This window comes from Drosophila innubila (genome assembly GCF_004354385.1).
Source record: "Drosophila innubila isolate TH190305 chromosome 2L unlocalized genomic scaffold, UK_Dinn_1.0 4_B_2L, whole genome shotgun sequence".
NCBI lineage: Eukaryota > Metazoa > Arthropoda > Insecta > Diptera > Drosophilidae > Drosophila > Drosophila innubila.
This window is the reverse complement of record NW_022995372.1, coordinates 887,588-910,222: the sequence shown is the minus strand read 5'-3', so window position 1 is coordinate 910,222 and position 22,635 is coordinate 887,588. Positions and strand designations below refer to the sequence as shown.

General features: G+C 34.8%; 4 protein-coding genes across 4 annotated transcripts; all 4 read right to left on the bottom strand.

Annotated features, from left to right (window-relative positions):
• Positions 1–4,433: 4,433 nt before the first annotated feature.
• LOC117779863 (ryncolin-1-like) lies at positions 4,434–5,448 on the bottom strand. The gene is made up of 3 exons (XM_034616185.1): positions 5,308–5,448; positions 4,660–5,253; positions 4,434–4,604 (listed from the first exon to the last, which is right to left on the bottom strand). Exons 2-3 carry the CDS (start codon positions 5,031–5,033, stop codon positions 4,487–4,489), a joined length of 492 nt encoding a protein of 163 aa, XP_034472076.1. The 5' UTR covers positions 5,034–5,253; positions 5,308–5,448; the 3' UTR covers positions 4,434–4,486.
• Positions 5,449–8,305: 2,857 nt separating this feature from the next.
• Positions 8,306–9,897, bottom strand: LOC117779857 (odorant receptor 35a). The gene is made up of 4 exons (XM_034616178.1): positions 9,022–9,897; positions 8,864–8,959; positions 8,417–8,599; positions 8,306–8,356 (listed from the first exon to the last, which is right to left on the bottom strand). The coding sequence occupies exons 1-4, from the start codon at positions 9,895–9,897 to the stop codon at positions 8,306–8,308; spliced, it is 1,206 nt and encodes a 401-aa protein (XP_034472069.1).
• Positions 9,898–17,213: 7,316 nt separating this feature from the next.
• On the bottom strand, positions 17,214–17,895 carry LOC117779557. The gene is made up of 2 exons (XM_034615791.1): positions 17,809–17,895; positions 17,214–17,747 (listed from the first exon to the last, which is right to left on the bottom strand). Exons 1-2 carry the CDS (start codon positions 17,845–17,847, stop codon positions 17,214–17,216), a joined length of 573 nt encoding a protein of 190 aa, XP_034471682.1. The 5' UTR covers positions 17,848–17,895.
• Positions 17,896–19,078: 1,183 nt separating this feature from the next.
• Positions 19,079–19,902, bottom strand: LOC117779554. The gene is made up of 3 exons (XM_034615787.1): positions 19,816–19,902; positions 19,227–19,754; positions 19,079–19,090 (listed from the first exon to the last, which is right to left on the bottom strand). Exons 1-3 carry the CDS (start codon positions 19,852–19,854, stop codon positions 19,079–19,081), a joined length of 579 nt encoding a protein of 192 aa, XP_034471678.1. The 5' UTR covers positions 19,855–19,902.
• Between the last annotated feature and the right edge of the window lie 2,733 nt (positions 19,903–22,635).

Below are 22,635 nucleotides of genomic sequence, written 5' to 3'. Positions count from 1 at the left end.
GAGAGCGGAAGTCGTAAAAATTTAATTTATGCAGGCAATGCATTTGCGTTTTTAGCTACAGCTGAAGATGGCAAACAGGCAACAGGATGGCCAACAGGATAACTGTAAGCCCAACTTATCTCTGTGCAAACGCACAACTCGACAATCTCCAAGCCCTTAAAACTAACTTGATTTAAACGCAGTACTTGGATTTTAACTAGCTTAAAAACTAAGTTGAAGGAAAAAAAGAATTAAAAGCATTCGAAATTGAGAGTAAAAATTATTTTTTATTTTAATTATTTAGTGTCAATAAAGACCAATTAATTAAAATTAAAATAAAATTATGTAGAATGTCTTTATGTTAAAAATTAATACTTCAAAGATAAAAAAAAAAAGAAATTTAATATTGAAAGGTATAAAAGTAGGAGAAATACTTAATTGTAAATAATATTACTATTTTAAATTTTTATTTACTCCTAAATAATAAATAAATAAAGCAAGAGGAAGTTTAATAAGAACTTAAGCTCTCTCAAAACAGCACCGAGAAGAAGGACATCATCTTAGTAGTTTCAGTTTTTTAATATATTGTTGGAATAATATAAAGAGAATTTAATGGGTTAAGGCGGCCACTAGAACGCCTGGCCATCAACTTTTTGCCAAGAGCTGTAAAAAAAGTCTGAATGTTGGCCAAGTTTTTGTGTGTATGTGTGTGTGCACTGATAAAAAAAAGGTTATTAAAACAAGATTTTGGTTTCAAAAATAAGAATTTTTAAGAAAGAAAAATGCGTCGAGAACGTGTAATTCATAAAGTCAGAACATCTTCGGCTTAAAAACATTTCAAATATGACCAAGTTCTTATTAATAAAACCATAAAGATTTAATATTTTCAAGAGCACAAGTATATGAAAAAGTTCTTAAATACTCAATATCGATATTTATACGAATATTCTCAGAATTTGTAATTTGGTGTTAAATGGTCTTATTTAAAGAACAATATATATAAAATGAATGTTTTGATGTTAGAATTTAATCAGGTTTTTTTTCAGTGTAGGTGATTCGACTTGGCTCGACTCTGGGCTTGACTGGTTGCTTATGATCGTTCTAATTTTATGACATTCTATTTTCATGCATAGGCAAAGCACTCTCTATCAGTGTGTGTGTGCGTCTGTGTGCATGTGTGTGTGTGTGTGTGTGTCTGGAGAGAGAGTGCAACCGTTTCATAGTCAGACATGAATGCTGCGCATTGTTGCTGCGCTACGCCTTTGTTTGTATTGCCCTCAGGGGTAAAGTTTTTAGGATACTAACTTCCTGCCACTTTATGAGCCAAGGAAAAGCCAAAACCCAACAGCAACAACAACAACAGCAACAACAGCAAAAACAACAACCACATAATTCTACGTCAGCAGCCAAAGGGAAATGAGAATACTTAAGTCAGAGAGCGGCGCATATGAACAAAATTCTACATCTTAAGACCACACTTAAAGCAGTCAGCAGCCAAAAGCTGCAATGACACTAGCTGAATCTTGGTAAAAGAGCTCTAACTAAACAGAAAGCTTTAACAGCTTCAGTAAAACTTGAAACTTGAAATGATTGTACATATTGTATTTTTGTGTCAAAACTAAAAGAATTAAACTATTCATTTATGAGTGCAAAAACATCAAACCATGCTTAACTTAATGCTTATTACTTAAAAAAACGTTATATTGAAATACAAAATTTGAATAAAGTAATTGTAAAAGCATATGCTAATTAATTATTTCAATTACAATAATTTAAAAATGATTTAAGGTCCATAATAAGTATAAACACATATTAAATCACTTTCAGCTAATGTCATTGCAGCACAATCAAAAGCAAATACCAAGACATCAGCACATTACCACAGCGAGAGCTAGATATTCTCAGAGATTCGCACCCGAGGAAACCACACAAACTTTTGACGTTGAGGACAAGCCACAAGGACAAAAAGAGGGGAGAAAAAGAAAATGAAGAAGAGGAGAAGAAGAACGAGCTGACGGTGAGAGCATTAAAGACGCCATGACTGTGGGCATAATCTCAGACATAATTACACACAACTCAGACACACACACACACACACACAAAGACACGCACACACACGTACAAACACACATTTGCACACACACACACATATCCTTATATAGAGACTGACAAATGCAGTCACACATGAACTCGCCTGCTTACATTTTTCCTTTCAACCATTTTGCGATTTATTTGTTTTTGCTCTCGCTTTTTTATTATTTTTATGTAGTTCAAGCGAAAGTAAAATTAACGAGGCACCTTAAAGGTGACACGGACATGAAGTCGCAGCAGGAATCGCTCTCGGAGTCAGCGTTAGTCATTTCATGAAACTCGTTTGGCAACTTTACGCTGCGAAACTATTAAAAGTGCATTTAAAATTAATTAAGCATACGACGTGTTGCCACGCGACGAGCTGCAGCAAATGAGAGTAATAGACTAAAAGATACCCTCTCTGTTGATCTTACCTAAATTAGACATTCGACCAAATTAAGCATACGACGTGTTGTTGGTATCATTTATCAAACCAAGAGATATTCCAAATAAATTCTCTATTTATTGAAAGTTTCTTATGAGATTTTAAAAACATGTAAAATTAATTTTAAATTACAAATATACACATAGATCAGACAAAATGGATTTAAATGAGTTTCAATGATATTTTTTAGATTTTGGCTCAAATTAAAACAACAAAAATCTTTAATTAAAAGCTCTATTTACTAAGAGATCCATATAAAATTTAAAAAATGTACAAACGCATTTTGAAATACAATTTAACACAAGAAAACAGTTAAAATTTCTAATGCACTTTAGGTAATGTAATTTATTCTTATTTACAGTTATACCATTTTTTTTCTGTTTACAGGGTATAAAAATATATTGCATTACTCGTAATTTAATGCAAGGGTCAGCTGTGTGACCAACTTTTCTTAGCGAAAAAATATAAAAAAATATATCGCTCTAAAAATAATAATAATAATAATGATAAAAAAAAAACGGAAAAATATAAAAGAAATTGCGTTGGCAATTAAAAGTTTTTACCATTCCCTTTCGGAGAGAGAGAGGCGTCACTTGGCGTTTATTTGGTGCGCTTAATTTGATTTAACGCTGCTCTTTTTTTATTTCTTTCACTCTCCGCTCTCTTTCTCTCACTTCATTTGTCGCTAGTTCTCTCCTTTTCTTTGTCCCTCTGCAATCAAATCAAAATGCCAAGTTAAATGAAGCCAAAAGTTGCAATGTGTGTGTGTGCCTTTTTGAAACATAACTGTGGGCGTCACACACACACACAGAAGCACACAGACAGAGCATCTACACTGGAAAAAATTTCGGGAAAAAATAAATACAATGCGGTGTCAGAAGTACGGGAATCCCAAATTTTCTTTAATTTTATTTTAAATGGTTAATATTCAAATTTTTGGGGATCCGTAAGATTTTTTTAATTTGAATCAAAATGTTTAGTCTTCCTTGACTTTTTTAATGTTGAGTCGTTAACAGCATATTGTCATAATTTAACAATTAATGTTTTTCAATTTCAATTTAATTTTTTTCAGTGTATCATCCATTTTGGCATTCAGTGGCTCACAGGGCGCTTAATACGCGGCTTCAAAACTTTAGACACAATATCGCTAATGATAATTACAAGCTAAAACTTTTGCTACATTTACACACACACGCACACACACACACACACTATCCATTGCTTTATGTGTGTGTGAGTGTGTTGGTGCTTGGTGTTTGTTTTTCAACTTCAGTTGGCAACACCAAAGCATAAATATAAAAATTTTCTGTGGTTTACACAAAAGTTCACTACGAGTTGCCAGAGAAAAAGCGAGTGATGGAGAGAGAAAAAAGAGGACAGACAAAGATAGACAGAGATAGATATTACACATGTACTTGAATTACACATACATATGTAAGACATTCAACTAAATACTTATATATCTTCAGGCACGATTTCAAGTACTTTTGGCCCTCTAGCTTTAAAAATGAAATTTAATATGCATTTGATTAGATTTAATTTGCGTCATTTTAAATATGTAATGTATTTATAAATATATAGTATTTATTTTATACAATATAAATTTCACTTTATTTATAATATTTCATAGTATATAGTATACATTTCTTAGACCCAAGAAATTTATAAGTTATAGTAAAGCAATATATAGCTAATATTTGTAGAGAACTTTTTGAGGCTCTCTAAGTCAGAAAATATATATATTTTGGCCATAAAAAACCATATATGAATGCGAGTTTTGTTTTATTAATCAATATTTTTGACTAAGCAATTAAGCTCAAGAAACAATTATTATTTTATGAGTTTTAACTCAAAATTAAGTTGAAATGTAATGTTAGTTAAATTTTTAGATCATAGTAAATCTGTGTACATTACCTTTAAAAATAATATTGATATAAGTGATTTTATTATAATCAAAAGAACAATCTATTCATTATTTGCAGTTCCTGGATTTCATTTTCTAGGCCGTATCATCATGATTGCTCTTTTAAGGGAGTACAGATGACCTCGAAAATGGAACCAGTTGATACCTTTGCCATGGGCATTATCTTTATATTTTCCACCCAAGTTGCTGTAAAGATTGATTGAATAATCATAGATGATATATATTAAATTTTCTATCATACCTGTGGTGACATTCATTATACCACCATCCACCAGTGTAGGTCTCGGCGCAGTTATTCGTCCAACGATCGTTATCGCGATCAAAGGTGGAAAACTTCATGGTATGATGCGGTCTTAGTGAATCATCTGCAGTTCCATTTGCATTTCCCAGAGTGTGTAATACATAGAGTTCTTCCTCGTCGCCGATTCCGAATTTCTCATATGTCTCAAATTTCTCAGCTCCCTCGAAGTCCTCGAGAATAACAAGTAATTCCTGGCTGTACTCTGACGTCAGAGCGTGTATTTTATCCAAACCCAAGAAGAACTCGCCATCTAGATCTCCAAATCCCTTTTTGTAGAGATTCCAGTTCCGGTAAAAGTCTACACTGCCATCCATTCGACTCAAAATGACAGTCCAACCTCCTCCCTGAGTCTGTGAATCGCAAGCCACTTTAAAGGGTTATTTACTGTAGCTTGGAATTAGTATCTCGTAGATACCACTTGGTTTGGAATTGGCAGTGGCCTCGGCACAATTGCGACCATAAGATTTAAAATTATACAAATCTGTTGACTCAATCAAATTATTGGGCAGCTTTCCCTGTCGATCTAACTCCGCTCTGAAAATGGTCTTAGTTTGAACTCTCATTATATCCAAAACTTAAGAAACTCACCTCAGTTCGTTTAACTGAGAACTTATGGAAAGAAATGCTTTAGTCTCATTAAGCTCGGAGATTTGAATAGAATCACAAATTATTGTAAATGTATTGAGTATTAATACTATGTAAAATATTTGGCACAACATTTTTGCGTCTGTAATTAACAAGTACTAATCGAATACTGAACTGTGCTGTGTCTTTAAACCAAGTTGCTTATCAATGCAAATTTTTCTTATCGTTTGTCACCTTACGATAAACACAATTATAAGTGTCAACTTATGTATGGAGAATCAGAGCACTAAGCTATTTAAACATAATTATATATACTCTTAAATTTGCTCCTAGATTACAGCTAATGAAATAGCTTATTGGTTCAAGAATTAAAATAATAATTAATGCAATAAAAAAGACTTATGACAGCTGTCTGACTAAATGATTTCAATTTTAAATTTAAACAAATACATTAAAGTTAATATACATTTTTCGGTAGGCTATCATGCAATCTTGAAAGTTTTAAATTGTCTAATGATAAATTGCTAATTTTGGGAAAATTAAATATTTTCAAATAAACAATATTTTAAATTTTTCTTTAAAGCCAATGCTATGAGCCGGTGAACAGGATTCGACAGATGGCAGTTATATAATATTTTATGATATCACCAACATTAATATCATCATAAAATTATTTCGTTTAAGTGTCAATGCAAATAAAGCGCTTGCTTTAATAAATTTGTAATAAATGAGAGATTATGCTCACAAAGCAGTTTCCCTTATCAATTTTAATAGATGTGTGACAACTATAGATGTGAATAAAATACTAATACCATTCATGACTTAAGCTCTGTATTCATAAATATGTCACAGCATTTGATACAAAGCTCTAGCTATGATACATTTCCGGAAAATGGAAAAAATAGACTTGTTCTCAGAATTTACTCCGACTCCTCGTCAATATATCATGAGCAAATAAAAACTCATTAGGTATGCTTTAAGCCACTGTAAGCGAAATAAGTGAGTTTCTGTGTTCCTCCCCCTCTCTCTTACTCTCGTTGCATCTCCCTTTGCCCGTTCTTTTCACTGTCTAGTGCTCAGTTAGTTCAGAGCTCGAACAACGGCGGCGCTAATGAAGTGCAAATTGGCTAATGGGGCGGGACGACGCGTCTAATTATCAATGTGGGTGACGTTGTCGTGGTTCGAACCACATTGGCGACCCACAATTGAAACCCACCGCAGATAAAACATTGCCACAGAGCGAGACGGCTTGAGTTATTGTGAGAGCGAGATGCAGAGATTTTTATGTGAAAACTTTTGTTCATTTCATGGGCAAAACTTTAATGGATTAATTTACCAAAACGTTCGTGCTGCTGAGGAAATTGAAATAGAAACACGGCAAAAGTGATAACAGAGAGAGAAAGCTAGATGAACGAGTGAAAGAGAGAGAGAGAGACATGTTAGATTTATGGCAATGCTTGTGATCAGCTGCATTTGAGCTTGGAAAGAACTCAAAATGCCAAAGGCAAAAGTTTTATTAACTTTTGGGCAAGTTTTTTGCACTCGATGCCTTTAGCAGAAATCATGAATATTTTATTGCTCATTTTAATGCTCACACACACACACACACACATACACATCAGACTGGCGTCGAAAGCAGCCAGCGATGTGTGAACACTGCATTTAATCAATTTAATTTAATTAAAAGTAATTCACCAATAATTGACTTTTTACGTACAATCATTTGTATGAGTAGCCAGTTGCGACTGTTCCGCAAACTCAATTCACAGCCTCCATTTCGAAATATATGCATCATTAAAAAATTACGATTTATTTAATTGTTTGATTTCACTGAAACTGAAACTGATACCTCAAAATCAGCGCAAAGAGGTGAAAAATGTAAAGTACGAGAAGGCAGCCTGAAGTAACTACAAAGAGAAAATGGAAAATTATTAAAAAAAAAAGAGAGATAAAGGAAAAAAGTGAGTAATCACCTTAATGACAGTCTGTATGCTGACAAGTATGACAAACCCGTCAAGTAGAAGGGTTTATAGTGAAGCTCAATTGTCAAGGCGACTAACTTCATCAATCGCAGATTCTCACGAGGATTTGTGGAGTAATAGAGCACTTGTTCCCATTGTGTTTGGTAGTACATGGTACTCTACAAATCTGTCTGCAAAGTGAAATAATTAGTAAAGCAAACAAATTAAGTTTAAGTAACTTAAAAAAAAATATTTTATGGTACATATTTAAATAATGTTTTAATTAATGATGTCTTTAAAAATGATCTATCGAAAAGTCAGAGATTTCATTTTTAGGAGTCACAAAAATAGGCATTTAAAATTCAACAAAATTAATAATGACTGGTATATTTTATGCAGTTTATAAAATTATGTATAAATTAATTTGTGATTATTTTATGCTGTTTTCGTTCAATTTGCAAATAATTTAATTCAGTGAAACACAATTGTTTTAAAGTCAATATTTGGTCATTTAAAATTAGCTAAAGTGGGTTTCTGGACTATTGACATACGATAAAATCTCAAATTTATATGAAAATCATCAAATAATAAGTGTAATTTAAATCTTTTATTTAATTTAGATAATTTACAAAATTATAACTTTTTTATATATATTTTAAAAATCTAGAAAAAAAATATAAAATATATCAAAAAATTATAAAACAAATAAAAGATTATCTATCTAAAACAAATATCCATATATAAATATTGTACGTCACAACATTCTTTTGACAAGCTGTATATTTTTTTAAACTTTTCCCATGCGGGCAATAGCTCAATTATATAATTATTTCTCTAGAAAATAACAAAGACAATCGAAAGTTGGCTTTTAAGCTAATTTAACATAACATAACATAAATATTTGAGTAGATTTCGAGCTAAGTAAAGCAAAAAAAATTTCCTAAATCAAAACTTTATTTATTCATCAAAATTAATTCATTTAAACGCGCAATAGCATTAAAATATGTATCAAATTAAGAGCTGAAGTTAAAATCTCCTAATCAGCGCATCGAGGTGAGAAATGTAAAATAGGAGAAGGCGCCCTGTAGTATCTACAAAAAAAAAAAAGATTACATGTAATTGACAGCAAGGTAGTCTGGGAGACAAATTACCTTGATCACTGTCTGTATGCTGACTTGAAAGTATGACAAACCCGTCAAGTAGAAGGGTTTATAATTAAGCTCAATGGCCAAGGCAACGACCTTCATCAATCGCAGATTTTCACGTGAATTTGTGGAGTAATAAAGCACCTGTTCCCACTGTGTTTGGTAGTACATGGTACTCTGCAAATCTGTCTATAAAATGAGATATATACAAGAAATGGTTAGTTACAGACATATGCAAATTATTAATTAAATTAAGAAATATTATTTTTAATTCTGCCTATTAAATTGAGGAAAATAACACAATGAAAAATAAAACTTAATTTTTCTAATTAATTTCCATATATCACAAAAATATTAGGCCAAACAGAAAAGTATTTTACAAAGCAATTAACACCTTAAATGATTATAAAATCTACTTGAGAAAACAGATATTATAATCAATATTTTGACTACCATATAAGCCAAGTCGGATCCTAGCTGACCCAGTGAGAGCAGCTCCACAGTCTTGGCGCCAAACCAAATGGGGAATATATAGGTGCCCGAAGGACTCTGAAATCAATCAAATTATAGCTAATTCTCAAGTTATCATACACACACACACACACACCCACCACATAGGTCTTGAAGCCCAAGGCACACAACAAAATGGCGCTAAAGGCAAACATAAAGAAAATCCGCACTGTGAAATGTTCCTCCAACTGTGCACTGAACCGGTTCAGTTCCACGTTTTGACGCATCGCGTGAATCAGAACCTCTCGCATTTGTTGTGCCATTTTGGGTCTTTGCCGGGCTTTCAGAATCTTTTCTACAGATGCATCCATGTCACGCTTTAGCAAAATATAACGACCCCTCAAATGGGCCATCAATTCGCAGAGTAAAGCGCTTTCCCCAAATACCATTGTGACTATTTGAAGAGCGACGTAGACACTGCTCAATGTGAGAGGCACAAAAATGTAGAGGGACTCAGCTTCAAAGGCAGGAATCATGGAGAACAAATAGTCCCTACGCCTTTTGACCAACATGACAACTGGCGAGAGAACGTAACCAGAAACTGCAGCCAAGTATAGAGCTGATACGACTCGATTAAGAGTCAACTTGGACTCAACTTCTTGATAAATTTGAGGTTCCTTATGCCGATCCACGTAGATGGAACTGAAAAACCTGTGCAAGACTTCATACAACTGTGTTCTATGCAACAGCACGTGAATACTCCGCAATTGTCCCTCCACAAGAATTAGATAAGTTGGTACTCCAGCCAGCAAGAGGTCCAGATTATTCGTCTGATTACGCAAATAACGCAACTCGGCATCGTTGTGGAGCATGAGGATTGCCCAGCCCATTAAGGCTAGAAAGTAATCAAAGATTCTCCAGTTCAATGTGGTACTCTTATCCAAAGGCCAGAAGATGTGATTGAGTCGAAAGAGAGTTAAGGGCCAAGCGAGCTTCACCCGTTGGCCATCAGTCAGAAGAGGCACGTAACGAACCATGTTTAAAACTGCAGAAATCTTCCAAGTGACAAGTGTCTTTTATACCATTCACCTCTTCAACCAGTCACAGTGTGACTTCTCTAACTCGAGCTCTAACTCAGTTGACTTGCAGATGATTTCAACTTAGGCCAGTTTCACTTTATACATATTTATAACTAACTATTATGAGGAACTTCTCGGTGGAGACAGTTGCTCAACTTTTTAATGAGCTTCCTCCATGCGTGCAATGCTTCAATTAAGTTATTATCCCGACAACAGTACACTAACGGAAACAAAGTTGAAAGTTTAATGGTAATTTTAGCTAATTCATAATGTAATCGCTTTGTCCTTAAATATTTGAGTGCATTCACAACTTTGTAAAGTCAACAGCAATTGTAAACATTAGGTAAATAATTGACTGAGAACAGAACTTTCCACAATTTCAATTGAAAGTTTTCCATCTCAAAAGCAACAACGTCTTAAGCGTAAAGAAGACATAATTTTTTTAGCCACGAAATAATACCTAAGCCCGTGCTAGATCCGTTTACGAAAACTTTTCGAAAAGAACAGCTCTACGGTATCAGTATATTTTTTTTTTTTTAATAATTTATAATTTTATTAATGCTTCCTTTACTTTGTCAAAACTGATCCGACTTTTAAGCGGTCTGAATCTGGATGTCGATTTCATGCTAAGGGTCCCCCCTTTAAAATTTTAAAAATTGAAAATTTTACGCCTCAAGTTATCTTTTTTAATCAACTTCTTATATCATTTTGAGCATTAAATAACAATTTAAAGTCGATTCGGAGACCTTTAATTTTCTTGTAAAAAATCATGCCAAATTTAAGAAAAATTTTGACTTGTTAAGTTGCTAGGTCAAAGGTCTGACCAGCTTCAAGACTTCATAACTTTGTCCAAAGTGAACCGATTTTGAAGCGGAATGCCATTTTGTACATGGTTTAATTTTTGTTAATTATTCTTATTAATGTTACATTTAAATTTTATTGAATTTGTTCCAAAAAATGTTTTTTTCTATACCTAGATGAAAATGAAAGTTTAAAAATTGAAGATATTAAATTTTACAATTTTTTTCTTCCAAATCTATATGTTGATTTCGATGCAAAATAAGTAAATAGTGAAATAAAGAAACAACATCTTATCAGCATCGCTTGATAAATAACTAAATTAATAAATAGACAGACAATCAATTAAATATCAAGGTAACACCTTTTAACACCCCTTTTTGCATAGTCAACATTTATTCACTATTGTCACATCGCATGAAGTCACTTGGCCAATTCATAAAAATCAATTAATTTAAACGCGCAACTTTTGCAGGCAACAGAACCATTTGTTACATCCTCCAACAACTTACAGTGTCTTCTCCCCAAAAACACCCGCTGGCTACTGACAACAGCAGCAATAGCAACAACAACAACAACATTAAAAATGCTGCCATATTTGCGGCTTGGCTGCAGCAGATAGTGGCAACAGTTTGTGTTATGAATATTTTAAGAGGCCGTCAAGCAACAGCGACTAACAACACAAACAAACAAACAGCGACTAAAAGCAAGTCGAAACTGCAGTAGCCTAACTCACCCTCTGTCCCCTCTCCACTCCTTATCATTCTCCTCCTCCTCCCACTGCTTCTCACAACTTGCCACTTGCCCCGTTACAGCTTGCCACAATGCCGTGTTTAGTTTGGAGCTGCAGTTTGTTCGCCACATTCATCTTAATTTCCTGTCACGACAATGACAACGACGTTCTACACTCTTGGCCATTGGTCAGGCCAAGTGTGCGTGTAGCAACACTACTCCCCCTATCCCCCTACCCCCCTTTTCCATTCCTTTTACCACCACTCTGCTAACCAGCCCCTCTCTCTATTTTCTAGCCGTCTGTATAGGCAAAAAAAACAATACATTTTACTGGTTGCTGATTTTTAGAGTCTGTACTTCTTATGAAGAAAGGGTCTATAAAGCTATATATATAAATCATATATATTCTTGCTAACAACCTAGTATATAGCCATGTCTGTAAGTAAGAACACCTTTTGACTTGTTAAGTTGCTAGGTCAAAGGTTTTACAAACTTCAAACACTCATAATTTTGCCAAAACTCAACCGAATTTTAAGCGAAATGTCATTTTGATTATGTTTTGGCCTATTAATTCTTCAATTTTACTTTATAGAAAAGTTAAATTTTCTCTCTGACTTCGATGCTAAGGGTTCCCCCTTTGGATTTTTTAAAATTGATCATTTTAAATCTCAAATTTCACTTTTAATCAACTCCTTATATCATAATTAGTATAAAGCTACACTTAAAATTTTCATTTTCATGTAAAATATCATGGCAAACTGAACAAAAATTTTGACTTGTAAAGTTGTATAGTCAAAGGTTTGACCAACTTCAAACATGCATAACTTTGAGAAAACTTAGCCGATTTTCAAGTCGAATGCCATTTTGATCATGATTTGGCCTCTCAATTCATTTTTCATTAAGATTTAATTTAATTTTAAAAAAAATATACTTTTGGTCTGAATCTGGACGTCGATTTTCATGCGAAGAGAATTTAGAAAATTGAATATTTTAAATCTCAAGATTTCACTTTTAATCAACTTTGTTTTTCGAAATTAGTATAAAACAACAATGTATTATAAGGAGTCGCATCAAGGGAAGAAGAAGAAGAACTCTGAAGAGTTTTTATGATATAAGTACAGGGTCTCTTACAGTGGAGTTCTCTCAACTGAAGCCATTACTTATAGTTTTTTTGTGAATACTTTTTAAGCCTTTTGTGGCAACTGTTTTCACTGCTTTTGGCCTGCACGTTGCAAGGGGATGGGAATAGGGGATGTTAGGATGGAAAAATGGGAGTAGGGTGAGTGAGTATGAGTGGCAAGCTGTGTCTAGTCCCGTCTGTGCACGCTTTGTTGTGCCATGTGGCATGGCATTGTGGCAATGTGGCAATGCGTGGCTCGAGTTCATAGCGATGCCGAATGCCATCAAACGGCAAAGGGCCAAAAGCGTTTTGTCCCGGCATAAACAACGCACAACTGTGTGAGTGTGCCCCGCTTTCCTCCATTCCCTCACTCTGTTCACCATTGGCAGTACACACTGTATGCGATGTTATCGCGTGCCACAGGATATTGCACTCTAAGCCAGTAGATGGCGTCATGTAAAGCTGGACAACATCCGATTAAAACTTTACGATGTGCGTGTATCCCAGCCGACTCTATTTCTCTTTCCATAACTGTCTCTCTCTCTCTCTCTCTCTCTCTCTCTCTCTCTCTTTCTATGAATGTGTGTGTGTGTGTGAGTTGGTCAGCAAGTGGATAAATTCTCATTTACTGCTCTTTTAAGCATGTTGTTTTTGTCGCTTCTCTCTTTTTGCTTTGCTTGCCAGCTTGTTACGAGCATGTTGCACTATAACAGCATAGGGTTAATTAGTTATGTAATGCAGCTGGCAACGCTTAGAATTCTATATAAAACAGACTACAAAATTAATTTTTAATAAGTAAATGTTGGAATTATTAACTAGCTTTGATAACTAAACTTAAAGCAGTGTTGTCCAAAAGTAAAATCAAAAAAGTAGGCTATTAGTAAGCTATAAGTAAATTGGGCTACTTTGGACAGCACTGACTTCACCGTCAGACGAGCGTTTAGTCACCTGATAATTTTCACCATCGGTGAATTTGCCATTTACATCGGTTGTCAATAAAAAATCTCATCGGTCTTTTCACTTTCGTTGAAGTTGTCTTATCACCGTGTTTACTGTTAACATAGGTTTATAATCAAATTTTCCATCGGTTTTTGTTTTCACAAACGTGATCTACTCTAAACAATTTTATTCAATAATTCTTCAACCCAGTAGGCATTTGACACCGACGGCTTTTTAACGAAAACTTAAATAATGAAGCAGTTTTTAGGTTGACATATCTTTGTCTCTGTCTGTATATAATATATATATACTATATATATATACTATATATCTCTGTTTAAGTTTAATCCGAAGAGAACATTCTCATCTATAACTATTATAATAAGCATTTCTATCATATAATCTTTTTGATCTCTTGTAGCGTATTTGCACTTCTTCATTTGCATATCTTTTTTTGTGATAACTTGTTTAAATTTTTTGCTAGATGCGCCCTCTGTTGGCCAGTTTCAGCATGTGTGTAAATTGTCCACTCGTTATGTGGGTGTCAGAGGCTGAGTGTGTTAGTGAGTGTAGGTGGTGGGAGGGGGAAGGGGGAAGGGACATATCAGAGAGTGTGCTTGGAGGTTAGTGTTTGGGGTAATAGCGCGGCATGTTAAACTGACCGCAAGCATTGTTTATCATTAAGTGTCCACTGTTCCACTGTTCCTTCGTCTCTTTAGCCCATTGTCCCTCTGTCTATTTCTGGCTTGGCCTGAAGCCTTTCCTGACTCGTTGCCACATGTGTCACATGACATATGCCCCTCTGTCTCTTTCCCTTCCACTCTCCCCTCTAAGACTGTCCAAACATGTGTAACGCGGTTCTGTCTTCTTCGTGTTTCGGCCACGTTCTGTTAATGGAGCCGTTAGTCAGTCCTTGTCCTTCTTTCTGCAAACCCAAAGGCTCAACTTTAAGCACTCGAACATTAAATAAAGGAAATAAAATAAACTGCAAAGTTTTTCGGACAGTCCTTTCCCCCAAAATTCCCGCTTCAAAACTGGGAAAAAAATGAAATAAAATAAAAGAATTCCAACTCTCGATGAGTGCAACGAGTGCATGCAAAACTTTTGTAATTAGGAAGCAATGTCGGTCATTAGTGCCACGACGGGGATTACAGGGTATTTGGGGGGCAACTGCGGCTCCAAATGGCTGCCGAGAAGATGATGCCACAAGAGGCGCCAGCAGTCAAAACAATAATGCAAATGTGCAGAAAAACTATTTTTAAATCCACGAACTCGCAATACGCTTAATAAATGATAAAAGAAACGATTAAGATCAGTTGATGGAATTGAAGTTGACACTTGCTTAAATCAACTACAGATCTTATATTTGAAAGATATTTTCCAAAAATTGTTTTGCAAGAAGATTACAATTTTGTTAATTAATTTTTCAGTTAATATCTAAAGCCTCTGGAGGGTTAAAATGAGTGAAGTTAAAAAAGACATTTTTTTTGGTTATTTCAGGTTAAAAATCAGTCTTTGAGTTACTAAATATGTTGAATATTCGACTTAAAAATATACAAATATATGCTGCAAATAGAAATTGAAAAAAAAAACCAACAAAAAAATATCAGACTTAAAGGCGCAACAGGAGTAAAGAAGGGGTAAATTGAGGAAAAAAGAAGCTGAAATGGGAAAAATGGGTTCTCTAGGGGGCGGTGAGGGGGTGTGGCAATTGGTTGAGCATCAAACGAAATTTTAATAAAGTTTGAATGCAAAAGTTTCTGATTTGAAATGCATATAAAAGTTAACTATTTCGGACGATGCAACGAAAACTGCGCTGAATGTGTGTGAAAAGTTTGTTCGGCATTTTCTTTCTACGATTTTTTGTTGTTGCTGCATTCACATAATGCCGATCAGTGGAAAACAAGGAGGATGGGGGGGATTGAGGCATGCCCCAAACAAACAGCGGATGTGGCTAGCTCTGGCCACGCCCAACGACTGACGAGAGGCGCCGCCGTCGACGTCGTCGTCGTCTGTCACTGAGGCGCGCCAGGCCATGGTCATAAATTAAAGGCAACAAGCCGAGTACGGAAGCAAGTGGCAAACGGACGAGCCAGGACACGAGGAGGGGGCCAAGGGAACAAGTGGATTTGCGGCCATTACATCTTTGGTCTGGGACAACTGCAACTGAGCCATGGACTCAACATCTACACTCAGAAAAAAAACTCAAGATTTCCATACTTAAACTGAGTAACTGAAAAGCTGACTAAGTTCGGTAATTCCAAAACTGAGTACAAATATCTTATTTATAATTCATTTTTGCAATAAGGAAAATCTTAAAATGCTAATTTTCTGGAATACTTTAAGTGCGCTTTGGGATTAATTGCAGTCTTCAAACGATCCAAATATACGAGTTGAAGTACATTAAAATTTAACTGATGGATGTACTTTCTAGTAAAATACATTCTCTTTTATTTAGTTTATCTCAATCTTGAAACACTATTTTTAGTATACACAAAAATTTTACATAATATTAGTGTGAAAAGCTCTGTTGTTTTTGGAGGTATATCAAAAAAAACTCATAGTTTTTATATTTGACATGGTTAAAGTTCGGTTAAACTCTTTGTCCTGACTGACTGGGCAACTGATCACAACCCAAACCGTAAGACATATGAGAGTGAAATTGTCACACAAAATAGCTAACACAATTTTATCGTGCAATAAGTTGGCGTTTTTCGAAATTCGAACTGCACGGGGGTCAAATCCAAGGTCACGCATTGAAAAAATTAAAATTATAAAAATAACTAAATTTATGAATCGCATATTTTTCTGAGTGTAGTGTCTACAACAGACTGGAGCACCGGAAGCTCAAGCTGTGCTGTTAAGTAGCCTCGAGTCCCGAGTCAACGTCGCGTCCTGGTTAACGATCAACTTGTAGCAACTGGCCCCAGGCCGGACTTGAAGTTTTTTCGATGCAGATGCAACGGATGGAAGTGTTTCATTCAACCAGCGAGTGTATTTCTCTCCCTATCCCTATCACTTGCCATCTGCGAGTGTGTGTGTGTAAGGTCGGAGGACGTTTGCTTTTCCAAATCCGGGACTTGTTACCATAGCATGTGGCTTGTATATTCATCTTGAAATGCAGCCACAATCTCTTTATGACTATTTCATTGCCAGCTCAACAGCTGTTTTACTGCAGGATATAACTGCTAGCTATCTTAAGTCTTTACTTAGCTGAATTTAGTTCTTTTCTATAAATTTCTTGGAAATAAAATCCATTAAGGTGTGAACTTATGTCAAATAGCAGAGTTATTACATTAAAAGAGTTTTTTTTTTTATTATTTTTTGTTCACAAGAAAATATATAAGTCCCTTAGAACTTATTTGTCACAGGCATAGTTATCGGTCGACTAAAGTAAAGCAAGTGATCATAAGGTGATAAGTTCAACATTGTTATCATTTTCCCCACGTGCGGATTTTTTGTATCGCTCTCACAGCAATAAAGAGTCATCAATGTAAAGATTAATAATACACATTCAATCATTAGTTGATTGAAATCCAGACACTTCAGTTGATAATTTAAAACAATGTCAACCTTAAGCACATATTCGCAGTTGTTAAACCCTTGCTATTTATTGAGAACTTAAAGATTTAAAGATCTGTGAAATTCTAATATTTTATTTGATTTAATTTTTCTTGTTTGTTTCTTAATTGTTCAAGTACAGATTTCGATCGAAAACATTCAGATAAATTAGCAAATCAACGAAAAATATTTTTTTAAAGAGAATATAATTATTCTGAGCAAATTTATCGTATACTTCATCGAGAGAATCGTCAGTGTATCCAGCTTCTTTGGCCACACGTATCATTTCAGTAGCCCTACTCTGAAATTCAGCAAATCGATCTCCAGCAAATTTTTTCATCTCCGACACATTTGCGAACCAGACATTCGCTACTGGACTATCATCTAGATATTTAGACAAAATTTCTACAAAATCCATTTCAAACGTAAAGACTTGCTTGGCATTTTGTGCAAAACTTTCATTTCGGGTTTGCCAATGATCGACAAAATGCTGCATCTTTTCCATATCCGGTGGTTCTATCATATTGTTGTCTAGAATCGTTTTGGCCACGGAAAAGATTTGCCTAATAGCCTCCTGGTTTATCCTGATAAAAGTCTGTTCAGCAGCGTCCTTTAGCTCATCCTTGAGATTGCTGACTGGAACAGCACTCACGATGACCTGCAATCACCTCAAGTATTATAATAACTTACTTTGTCCCTGTTCTTTTAAGGGTACATACCAAGAGAGCGAGACTGACTGTGACGAGAATAATACGCATTCTTATTAGTTTAAAAAAGCACACTAAAATCAGAATGCCATTCACCGGCTTATATATACGACTTGAAGAGATTATTCAAATTTACCCTGATAGTATAAATATGAATTTGGACATAATGTCAAAATTTGGGGCTATCAGCAAATGTTTTTTTTGACCCTATTAACCCAGAATCAACCAAATTTCCGTGCTATGAAAATTAATTAAATCTGTTTGTTATTTGTTCGTTGAATGCAAAACAGCAAATTAGGATTTTCCAGCAGATAAGACACCACATTATCGGGCCTCTTCCGAATTCCAAAAACGAGTGGATTTTTCGCAAATCAAGTTAATTGCTGTTCCGAATTTCGCAAACCGATAAGAATTGCCGTTTTGAAAACGTGTGGGGTCAAATCCAAGGTCACGCATTGAAAAAATTAAAATTATAAACATAACTAAATTTATGAATCGCATATTTTTCTGAGTGTAATGTCTACAACAGACTGGAGCACCGGAAGCTCAAGCTGTGCTGTTAAGTAGGCTCGAGTCCCGAGTCAACGTCGCGTCCTGGTTAACGATCAACTTGTAGCAACTGGCCCCAGGCCGGACTTGAAGTTTTTTCGATGCAGATGCAACGGATGGAAGTGTTTCATTCAACCAGCGAGTGTATTTCTCTCCATATCCCTATCACTTGCCATCTGCGAGTGTGTGTGTGAAAGGTCGGAGGACGTTTGCTTTTCCAAATCCGGGACTTGTTACCATAGCATGTGGCTTGTATATTCATCTTGAAATGCAGCCACAATCTCTTTATGACTATTTCATTGCCAGTTCAACAGCTGTTTTACTGCAGGATATAACTGCTAGCTATCTTAAGTCTTTACTTAGCTGAATTTAGTTCTTTTCTATAAATTTCTTGGAAATAAAAAAGGTGTGAACTTATGTCAAATAGCAGAGTTATTACATTAAAAGAGTTTTTTTTTTTATTAAATGAAATGCTTAAACATAATATCAGTTTGTCGTCATGCCAAGCTTTTTTGTTCACAAGAGAATATATATAAATCTCATTTGTCATTTGTCCCAGGCACAGTTGTCGATCGACTTAAGTAAAGCAAGTGATCATAAGGTAATAAGTTCAACATTGTTATCATTTTCCCCACGTGCTGATTTTTTGTGTCGCTCTCACAGCAACAAAAAGCCATCAATGTAAAGATTAATAATACACATTCAATCATTAGTTGATTGAAATCCAGACACTTCAGTTGATAATCTGAAACAAAGTCAACCTTAAGCACATATTCGCAGTTATTAAGTCCTTGCTATTTATTGAGAACTTATAGATATAAAGATCTGTGAAATTCTAATATTTAATTTGATTTTATTCTTCTTATTTAAATGATTCTTACTTGATCAAGTACAGATTTATCAAAAGCATTTAGATAACTTAGCAACTTAACGAAAAACATACTTTTAAAGAGAATATCATTATTCTCAGCAAATTTATCGTATACTTCATCGAGGGAATCGTCAGTGTATCCAGCTTTTTTGGCCACACGTATCATTTCAGTAGCACTACTCTGAAATTCAGCTAATCGATCTCCAGCAAATTTTTTCATCTCCGACACATTTGCGAGCCCGACATTCGCTACTGGACTATCTTCTGGATATTTAGACATAATTTCCATAAAATCCATTTCAAACGAAACAATTTGCATGTCATTTTGTGCCAAACTATTATTTCGGGATTCCCAATGATCGACAAAATGCTGCGTCTTTTCCATATCCGGTGGCTCCATCATATTGTTGTCTAGAATCGTTTTGGCCATGGAAAAGATTCGCCTAATAGCCCACTGGTCTATCCTGATAAAAGTCTGTTTAGCAGCGTCCTTTAGCTCATCCTTGAGATTGCTGACTGGAACAGCACTCACGATGACCTGCAATCACCTCAAGTATTATAATAACTTACTTTGTCCCTGTTCTTTTAAGGGTACATACCAAGAGAGCGAGACTGACTGTGACGAGAATAATACGCATTCTTATTAGTTTAAAAAAGCACACTAAAATCAGAATGCCATTCACCGGCTTATATATACGACTTGAAGAGATTATTCAAATTTACCCTGATAGTATAAATATGAATTTGGACATAATGTCAAAATTTGGGGCTATCAGCAAATTTTTTTTTTGACCCTATTAACCCAGAATTAACCAAATTTCCGTGCTATGAAAATTAATTAAATCTGTTTGTTATTTGTTCGTTGAATGCAAAACAGCAAATTAGGATTTTCCAGCAGATAAGACACCACATTATCGGGCCTCTTCCGAATTCCAAAAACGAGTTGAATTTCCGCAAATCAAGTTAATTGCTGTTCCGAATTTCGCAAATTGATAAGAATTGCCGTTTTAAAAACGTGTGGGGTCAAATCCAAGGTCACGCATTGAAAAAATTAAAATTATAAAAGTAACTAAATTTATGAATCGCATATTTTTCTGAGTGTAGTGTCTACAACAGACTGGAGCACCGGAAGCTCAAGCTGTGCTGTTAAGTAGCCTCGAGTCCCGAGTCAACGTCGCGTCCTGGTTAACGATCAACTTGTAGCAACTGGCCCCAGGCCGGACTTGAAGTTTTTTCGATGCAGATGCAACGGATGGAAGTGTTTCATTCAACCAGCGAGTGTATTTCTCTCCATATCCCTATCACTTGCCATCTGCGAGTGTGTGTGTGAAAGGTCGGAGGACGTTTGCTTTTCCAAATCCGGGACTTGTTACCATAGCATGTGGCTTGTATATTCATCTTGAAATGCAGCCACAATCTCTTTATGACTATTTCATTGCCAGTTCAACAGCTGTTTTACTGCAGGATATAACTGCTAGCTATCTTAAGTCTTTACTTAGCTGAATTTAGTTCTTTTCTATAAATTTCTTGGAAATAAAATCCATTAAGGTGTGAACTTATGTCAAATAGCAGAGTTATTACATTAAAAGAGTTTTTTTTTTTATTAAATGAAATGCTTAAACAAAATATCAGTTTATCGTCATATCAAGTTTTTTTGTTCACAAGAAACTATATAAGTCCCTTAGAACTTATTTGTCACAGGCACAGTTATCGGTCGACTAAACGAAAGCAAGTGATCATAAGGTGATAAGTTCAACATTGTTATCATTTTCCCCACGTGCTGATTTTTGGTTTCGCTCTCACAGCAATAAAGAGTCATCAATGTAAAGATTAATAATACACATTCAATCATTAGTTGATTGAAATCCAGACACTTCAGTTGATAATTTAAAACAATGTCAACCTTAAGCACATATTCGCAGTTATTAAGCCCTTGCTATTTATTGAGAACTTAAAGATTTAAAGATCTGTGAAATTCTAATATTTTTTTTGATTTAATTTTTCTTGTTTGTTTCTAAACTGATCAAGTACAGATTTTGATCGAAAACATTCAGATAAATTACCAACTTAACGAAACATTTTTTTTTTAAGAGAATATCATTATTCTGAGCAAATTTATCGTATACTTCATCGAGGGAATCGTCAGTGTATCCAGCTTCTTTGGCCACACGTATCATTTCAGTAGCCCTACTCTGAAATTCAGCTAATCGATCTCCATCAAATTTATCCATCTCCGTCACTTTTGCGAGAACGACATTCGCTACTGGACTATCATCTGGATATTTAGACAAAATTTCTAAAAAACCCATTTCTAACGTAAAGACTTGCTTGGCATTTTGTGCCCAACTTTCATTTCGGTTTTCCCAATGATCGACAAAATGCTGCATCTTTTCCATATCCAGTGGTTCTATCATATTGTTGTCTAGAATCGTTTTGGCCGTGGAAAAGATTCGCCTAATAGTCTCCTGGTTTATCCTGATAAAAGTCTTTTTAGCAGCGATCTTTAGCTCATCCTTGAGATTGCTGACTGGAACAGCACTCACGATGACCTGCAATCACCTCAAGTATTATAATAACTTACTTTGTCCCTGTTCTTTTAAGGGTGCATACCAAGAGAGCGAGACTGACTGTGACAAGAATAATACGCATTCTTATTAGTTTAAAAAAGCACACTAAAATCAGAATGCCATTCACCGGATTATATATACGACTTGAAGAGATTATTCAAATTTACCCTGATAGTATAAATATGAATTTGGACATAATGTCAAAATTTGGGGCTATCAGCAAATTTTTTTTTGACCCTATTAACCCAGAATAAACCAAATTCCCGTGCTATGAAAATTAATTAAATCTGTTTGTTATTTGTTCGTTGAATGCAAAACAGCAAATTAGGATTTTCCAGCAGATAAGACACCACATTATCGGGCATGCTTCCAATTCCGAAAACGAGTGGAATTGCCGCAAATCGAGTTAATTGCTGTTCCGAATTTCGCAAACCGAAAAGAATTGCCGTTTTGAAAACGTGTGTTGTTAAGCGAGCGGACTCAAAAGTAAATGCTACAAAAAGCATTAAAATAATTCCCTTAAGCACTAAACTGAAAATTCGAATAACCTTGAACATGTTCAAAATAGTTTAACATCACTACTGTTTAACTGTTTAAAGTTGAAGTATATTTTAAAAGAATTTTTAATAAACATCTATAAAATATTGCATACAAAACAAAACCGAGTGGCAATGACAATGTTGTTTTTATAATTTTAAATATTTATTTGCGCTTTAAATTTCTTCATTAAAAAAATTTTTTTAACAGGGTATTAGAGCTTACATACAATATTTAAAGGGAAGCAACTTATAAACAAAGCGATGTTGTCAATTCTCTCAGCAGCCCATACATATGCACACACTTATTGTTAGA

Coding starts and splice junctions, on each gene's coding strand:
- LOC117779557 (XM_034615791.1), bottom strand. CDS start 17,847: ATGCGTATTATTCTCGTCACAGTCAGTCTCGCTCTCTTG. Junction 17,748..17,808: donor CAGTCAGTCTCGCTCTCTTG/GTATGTACCCTT, acceptor AGGTGATTGCAG/GTCATCGTGAGTGCTGTTCC.
- LOC117779863 (XM_034616185.1), bottom strand. CDS start 5,033: ATGGATGGCAGTGTAGACTTTTACCGGAACTGGAATCTCTACAAAAAG. Junction 4,605..4,659: donor TATAATGAATGTCACCACAG/GTATGATAGAAA, acceptor CAATCTTTACAG/CAACTTGGGTGGAAAATATA.
- LOC117779554 (XM_034615787.1), bottom strand. CDS start 19,854: ATGCGTATTATTCTCGTCACAGTCAGTCTCGCTCTCTTG. Junction 19,755..19,815: donor CAGTCAGTCTCGCTCTCTTG/GTATGTACCCTT, acceptor AGGTGATTGCAG/GTCATCGTGAGTGCTGTTCC.
- LOC117779857 (XM_034616178.1), bottom strand. CDS start 9,897: ATGGTTCGTTACGTGCCTCTTCTGACTGATGGCCAACGGGTGAAGCTC. Junction 8,600..8,863: donor GATCCGACTTGGCTTATATG/GTAGTCAAAATA, acceptor CTCATTTTATAG/ACAGATTTGCAGAGTACCAT. Junction 8,357..8,416: donor GCATACAGACAGTGATCAAG/GTAATTTGTCTC, acceptor TTTTTTTTGTAG/ATACTACAGGGCGCCTTCTC.